At 26.9% G+C, this 7,757-nt stretch overlaps 1 protein-coding gene across 1 annotated transcript; it reads right to left on the reverse strand.

The window, feature by feature from the left end:
* Nucleotides 1–866: 866 nt before the first annotated feature.
* On the reverse strand, nucleotides 867–5,938 carry LOC147814549 (uncharacterized). The gene is made up of 2 exons (XM_087155596.1): nucleotides 5,789–5,938; nucleotides 867–1,217 (listed from the first exon to the last, which is right to left on the reverse strand). Exon 2 carries the CDS (start codon nucleotides 1,202–1,204, stop codon nucleotides 977–979), a length of 228 nt encoding a protein of 75 aa, XP_087011722.1. The 5' UTR covers nucleotides 1,205–1,217; nucleotides 5,789–5,938; the 3' UTR covers nucleotides 867–976.
* Nucleotides 5,939–7,757: the final 1,819 nt, after the last annotated feature.

Raw genomic sequence — 7,757 nt, forward strand, 5'->3', positions numbered from 1 at the left:
AAACTTTTTCGACTATAATTAATTAAAATAATAAAAAATAATAATTATTTTGAAAGTTTATTTTTTGCATGGAATTATCTTTGGACAAACGAATTTTATAACTGTGTACAAAAATTTTCGATTCGTTTAAAAAGTTCTCGAGATATGGAGAAATTTTTAAAAAGTAAAATTAACATTGGGGGTTCAAAACTTTACTCGTTTTCCTGACCAAACTATGGGGACCATAGTTCCCAGTTTGCGGTTACCCCTTTATATTTTGGAGACCAGAAATCTAAATCAGTCGGGGGGAAAAAGATACGCTACTTCCGAGAAAATACGTTTTTGTGACTGAATTCGTATCTTAAAATATAGTCTATAGTCTGCACTAATTAATTAGTATGTTTGAGGTCAGCCCCTCAAACCATTAAATTGAGCTCTAGAACATGAAGATCCCATCATTAGATCAAAAGTTATTCAGGGTGGTCCGTTTTTTATTTTGCTCACTGTACGTAAAATCTTTTTAACTTTCAAACATTCTGATTGTCTCAGGATTGTCTTTATTTAATTCAGCATGAAATGTAAATTAGAAATGTATTTTGACAAAGAAGAAAAATGTATAAAACCTAATGTAAGTAAAATTGCCTTTGGTTTATGATTAATCTTATACTACTGATATTTATTATATCGTATTTGTATCTGTCTATTATATCGTATTAAAACCTGTTTGAAAATTTGCACCACTTTGTATTGTTAAGAGATGTTATTAACTTAATGAAAATATTTTTCTAATTTATTGACTGTTCTATATATTCAATACTTAACCAAATAAGCTATATTTTAAGACTAAATATTTAAAAAAAATAAAATGACTTTTTAACTTTATAAGGTAAAAAATAGATTTATTAAATCTAATGTATAAAAAAGTATTTACACTTTCATATTTACAATCTGTACAGAATACATTCACTTTAGAAAAATGTCTTGCTTCTTTTAAAAGTTAACCATGATGGTGCCCATGATGGTGCCCATGATGATGATGATGACCATGGTGGTGGTGATTGCCCAACAGTTTGGCAAGGATACCTGCAGCTAATAATGCTTCAAGTGCATGATTGTTATGATGATTATTTCCTCCTGCCTCGACGCCTGTTATGGCTGGACCAGGTACCAAAAGTCCAAGAATGAGGACCAAGAAGAAAACAGATAATCTCTTCGAAGCAACCATTTTGGTATGTTTTCTACGGGAGATAAAAAAAGAACAATATGAAATTTAATTATTAGGAAAATTGTTAGTAATTTATTTTAGAAAGTTAGAGATTTGTTCGGAGCCGGGATAGCCTGGTCGGCAGGCAGCTGGACTAACGTTTGTGAGAACGGGAGTTCGAATCCAGCAGACAGAAGACTTCTCGTGTAGTAAATGGCGTCTGGTGCACGTTAAATCTGTCGGGTCACAAAATTCTCCATGTTCCCATAAAATGATATCCTCTGGGGATACTGTATTGGAGATTGATCATTCTCTGGTTCAAGTCGAAATTATGATCTGTGGATGAATGAATGGATGTATAAATATGTCGGCCCTATAAACGGGTGGATGGGATGTGGTTAAAGTCGAATTCTTGACCATAGATGGCGCCACTAGAAAACAAGAGCAATCGCATTCCCCTCTGAGTTAATGACCGACAACAACAACAGAGATTTGTTAAACGCATGTTTGAAAAGTAATACATAATTTGAGAAATAACAAGTTAAAAGGGAATTTTTCGATCTAAATGAAAGTTACTATCTCTAACTTAAAACATAAAAAATTAAAATTGAAGGAATTAAGGCGACAAGGGACTTTCAAATTTTTTTTTTTAAATTGTCAAGGGATTTGCTTGAAATTTTCAGAATACATTTATATTGTTAAAAACAACTTTTATACAAAATTTCAAAAAAATATTTCAAAATTTAAGAAATTAAAACATTTAAATTTTTGAATTTTTTATGTCTTTTTTATATTACTCCTCGCGTCTGAAATTTTATCAAAATGACAAAATTCTTTTTGAATATTACATATTAGGTAATATTGAAAAAATTGTTGGGAGTACTGTTTTTATTTTTTATTATAGAAAAAAATGACATTAAAAAAACTTTAAAAAACCTACATTTTTAGGAAAAAAATCATGATACCTCCATAGAATATCATGTATAAAAAAAATTCTATTCACTTAATTCAAAAAACTTTTCCAACAAAATGTTAATAATATTCATAAATATATATCATTTAATTCTCAGGCCAATAGAATGAAAATTCATTACGCTGGAACAGTTTGAAATTTGTAAATTTGTCGAAAAAGACATTTTGAGAAAAAGGACATTTACTACTTTTTCATTGCAAATTTTACTTCTGAACAAATATTTCTTTTTTTAAATTTAAATACCTATAAATATTGTCTAACGAGCTAGTTTAATAATTACATACTTTAAATTTCTTTAAAAAAATTAACAAAATATTCAACCAATTTAAAACTAATTTTAAACGAAACTAATTTTAGCAGTTACCTGCAGGCAAAAAAAGGTAAAAAAAGGGGTGTGGTCAAAACTGAAATGGTCATAACTTTATTAATTTTGCTCTTATTCCAGAAAATTTTTTTTAAAAATGTTCAGCTAAATGCCAAGATTTCAAAAATATAAAATGTAAAATATCGATTTTTTGGCAAATTTTTGCTTATTTGAAAGTCCCTTGTCACCTTAAAACCGAAAACGATTGTACAAAATGTCACTAACTAAAATTTAGTACCTAACAAAATTTGCAATAAATAATTAACAATTATTTTAAATGGTTTTATATTTATTCCCCTTTTCGAAAATTCAAATGCAATGTAAAAAACTACGGTAAAAATTGCCGGCACTCAGGGTGCCAGTACTTTTTTCCGTAAAAACCATTTTTCGCCGAAACGTGTTGCAGCAAAATACCTGATATACCGTCATTTTTACTGTAATAATTACCCTAAAATCATTGAATCACTTTAATTAAAGGAGCATTATTTTAAAAATTATGGTAGAAATGGATTTTATGGATGGTGCATATAAAGCGGTACTTTAAACAGTAATTTGATCTGAAATTTTTCACAATGTATTTTCTATCATTTTATTTCGAAACATTTAGAACTATTTAGTCGACTCCTTAAACTACATTTTAATATATCAATAAGATTTATCGAACTTTATTTAAAAAGTTCTGTAAAAGCTTTTTTGGAACATTTGCCATTGCGTGCAAAACATTCTCTACAATACAAATAAATGTTCAATAGCGTTTAAAATTGCTATCTCTACCTGAAACCAAGAAAAAAATTTTAAAAAAATCATAGCTAAGTTTAAAGGTTTTTATATTTTCTAACAATTCCGTCAGAAATTAATAAAAGTTTCATTTATTAGCTTTTCGTGCAATATTGCACAGACTGATTATATATCTTTAAGCATTTTGAACTAGAATTTGATTCATCATTATTTCATTTCAATATCTCATATCTATGAAGTTTGTTGTTTAATTTCTTTTAATGAATCTATGTTCACTTTGGATGCATAGAAATATTAAGTTGTTGAGCTACAAAGAGTTTCAACATATTAAATTAATTCACTAAGTATTGTAAAATTTAGTGTAGAGTATTTTTATGCAACACATAAATTTACGTTGTATATTTATAGTCAACTATAATTATTAACTCCGAAATTTGATTGTTCTCAAAAAATGATTCACATGCTTTTACACAAACTCTTTATAGATCGCTTCACCATCTTTAAAAAATGATCAAATTTGAAGACTTTTCGTTAGTTTCAACATTATTTAATGTCAAGTTGTGAATCAGAGAATTCCTCGAAATTGCTAACTAACAGATAAATGCTTAAATATGCCCAACGTTTTATTTTGTATTATTTAAATACGAGTCATATCTCTAAATTGTGATTCAAGCTCAAGTACACCCTCAGTTTCTATCAATATTAATTATTTCACAAGCACATTAGACATATCTCAACATTGCGATCTAAGCTTAAGTATATCTGAGTTATCTATGAATTGCTATTCAAATGGTTCTACACAATTTTAAATTGTATTTAAGTTCAAATACTTTAGACATCTATCTGAATCGTGACTCAAGTTCAAGTACAGTTGATTTGCTGTGATTCTATTTGAAATACATTTGATTACACTAATTTCATACAATACCAGAATTATTTTATTAGAGCTTCAAATAAAATTCCTTGTGACTCAACTGTTAAACTCAACCAAATACTCTCAACGTTGATAAGTGGTAAAACTCATTTATAAAACTTCTTAAACTATTTTTGTTTTTAACAAAAACTTAAACGTCAAAAATCTAAATCAAACAATGTATGCTAATTTTCACAAAGACTTTCTGCGTTTATTTATTTACTGGCCGCCTGAGGCGGCCAGCTGTCCGCCACGCTAAAGGTTTTCACAAATAAAAAATTTTTAAAACATAGCAGGAAATCTGAAGATTAGTGGACAATTAAAGTGTTCCTGTCCTGCAATTTTGTCTTTATATCCAGTTCTGCTGCAGACAAAAGTTGAACTTTTCTCCAGTTTGATAAATGTAAACTAATGCGAACTTTACAATTAAATTATTAATTCCTTCGTATATTATTGGTTTAAGTTGTCGAAAATTAATATTTCAATTGTAATATTTGTTCGCATTAGCATACATTTATAAGAGTGGAGAAAAGTATATGCATTTTTTTATAGTTTTTTGAATGTGGCTCTTTGAAGACGAAAAACTATAGATTTTCTTACAAAATGACTGATAACTAAAAAACTTATCCAAATTTTTGAAAAAGAAAAAAAATTGCTTCTTCATTACGTCAAAACACAATTATGTGCCGAGTTTCGTGCCTGGGCGAGGCTTCTGGGGCGATATATTGTGATTACAGACAGACGGACAAACAGACACACACAGCCGCGTTTATTATCATGTATAGATGTACAGATTATTATCCAAAACTATTTATTAATATTATTTGATTTGATATAAAAAGTCCTCGCTGTTTATCTTTTATCTATGCTATTAAAGTAAAATTAAGTATTAATAATTTATGCATAAAAGATTATTAATTAAAAGAAAAAATAATTATAATTATTCGATACGAAACAACTGTAAATTTTTTGAAAAATAAACTATTTTCACTAAAATAATACGCTTCCAATGTTTTGTAAAAACAATTGCAGAATAATAGTGCTTCATAACTAAAATAAGTTCGATTAAAATAATTGGTGTTAAAATATTTAAAAAAAAATAACAACAGAAACAATTTCTTTAAAATTATTTTTCAACATTTTTTATTAATGAACTTATTAAAAAATAATAAAAATGAATTTAGAAATCTTTTTACAATACTTAAAACAAACAAAAATTTTTAAATCTTAAAAATTTGTTTTAAATTTTTTTTAGCGATATTAATAAATTTCCTGATAATGAAACCATTCATCAAACTGTATATATATATATATATATATATATATATAATGCATTTTCAAATGCTTTTTTTTTTGCAATTTGTTTCGAATAAACAATGTACTTTTTTGTCGAAAGAAACTTTATTTAGCAGTTTTTTAATATATTTTTCGATGATTTTTCAATTGCACGATGATTCTCAAAATGTTATAATTCTGAATTGATAATCATGTTTGTAAAACAAATGAGCATTTAAAAAGTTTTCACGGATGTAACATTGTTAAAAATTTTGACTGAAGGCACATATTTACTTTTTTATTTTGCATAGTTTTGTATGAATGAAACAAAGAATAACTTACTTTTTTGTCTTCGATTGAAGAAAAGAAAGCTAACTGAAAAATGATACTGTTCGAATCATGTGCTCTGGTTTTATAGGATAATGATATTATTATTTTGATGGGTTGTTTCCAGCCGAGCGTGAACTGGTTCTATCACCTGACACGGAACGGAAAGATTTATCGAAGTTAGTCTTAACCTTCTCCCAGTTTTCACTTTTTTTTCCTTCATAAAACAACTTCAAAGACAATTAGTAGAATCACCCACTCAGAAGAGGCTAAACAACTTCTTTCCGCTTACGAAAAAAGCAGATGATTTTCATTACCTTTTTTTGTGGCAAAGAACAAGAATTATTCGTAACCACTAACAAATAAGAATAAAAATGGTGGATTCAAATTTGCTTGAGGGCTTATTTTAAACAATGAATTTCCATAATGACTTCTGAAGATACATTGAATATAGTATTTGAGGAAAAATAATCATAATTTCATATTTTAATCCCAGAAATTCGGAAGTAGTTAAAGTATTATATCGTTAAATGAATAAAATGAAACGTTTCCGGCGTCTTTACATATCATTAATATCAGCAATAATGACAATGTATTATAATGAATAGATCATGTAATTAAATAATTAAAAGAAAATATTTCATAAATAGATGAGATATAGCAAAACAAGAAAGTTCTTCGCAAAAACTTGTTCTAAAACATTTTTTCTGTGTGATTTCCCAACGATGTTTTACAAATTAAAAAATTTAAATATTAAATTGAAAGGCTTGAAAATTCATTGATACAAATTAAAATGAAAATAGATTTAATTTCTTTTGTCTATTTCTTCTTGGCTATCGAAACAAAAGCTTTATGACCATGCCCTTTTAAGGAGGAAAATGATCATCAATGATTTGCCAAATATGGGAAAAAATCACTTTTTAGAATTGTTTTTTAAATTATTAACAACGCAATCAATCTAAATCGATAAACGCGATCAATCAAAGAAATGTTCAAGGTTCTTAGTTTTCTTTGAATCAAAACACAAATTCGTTAAGTAAATAATACACTTAATAAAAGGTATTTATTTAAAATAAAAACTAATTAGAAAATTATTTTGAAACTAAATGTTTAGTTTGCTAGGAAACTAATTTTATTCCTTAACTATTTCTTTTTTAAATAAAATATTTGGAAAAAAGATGTCAGAGTGAAAATAATAGTTTATTAACATAATTCGTCAGATCTTTGAAATTTTTGAACTATTTGAGACTGACTGAAGGAAAAACTTAATTTTCTTTAAAAAAAATACAGCCGTGTTTTTCATTTGTCGACTTGTAGATGTTAGTGTTAGATTTAGAATAAAAATTGCAGTACAGAAAATGCTATAACTTTATAACTACTTAGAAATAGACAAAACAAGAAGTCAGATCGAATCACGAGTACCTTCGGGTAACGACCTTAGTAATGTGGTTTTGAAATAAATAAATTAATAGTATAAAAAAATTATAAAACCTCTTAATTACATAAAATATTTTTGAGAAAAGAAAAGTTAATTAAAATTTCCTTAAAGTGTCTAAATAAAGAAAAATAATTTTTTCAAATGAGTGTGTTTTTTTAGCAGTAACTTTAAATAATGTGAAGTTCATTTTTTTAAAATTAAAAATTGTTTTATTATTTTACTTAATTTGCAAAATAATTAAAATAAAGTTTTAAACTTATTTTAGACCTTTTGACGTTTCTACGCGTTTTTTAATTGTTTAAGGTTAAATAGCGGAAGAAAATTTAAAAGTACGAGGCATCGGCGAAAATAACATTCTACAATGCTTTTTTTTTACAAGTATTTATTTTTAAAAAAATCAAAGCCCAGCATATTTTCAATGCAATACAATTCACACAGCTATAATTTATATAAAATACAGTAAAAAATTAATTTAGTTCATACTATTGTAGATATACAAGTACACAGAACTATCAAGGACGACATTAAAAATATATTGTACAGTAA

This window comes from Parasteatoda tepidariorum, chromosome 2 (genome assembly GCF_982258835.1).
Source record: "Parasteatoda tepidariorum strain Cologne lab strain chromosome 2, Ptep-v5.0, whole genome shotgun sequence".
NCBI lineage: Eukaryota > Metazoa > Arthropoda > Arachnida > Araneae > Theridiidae > Parasteatoda > Parasteatoda tepidariorum.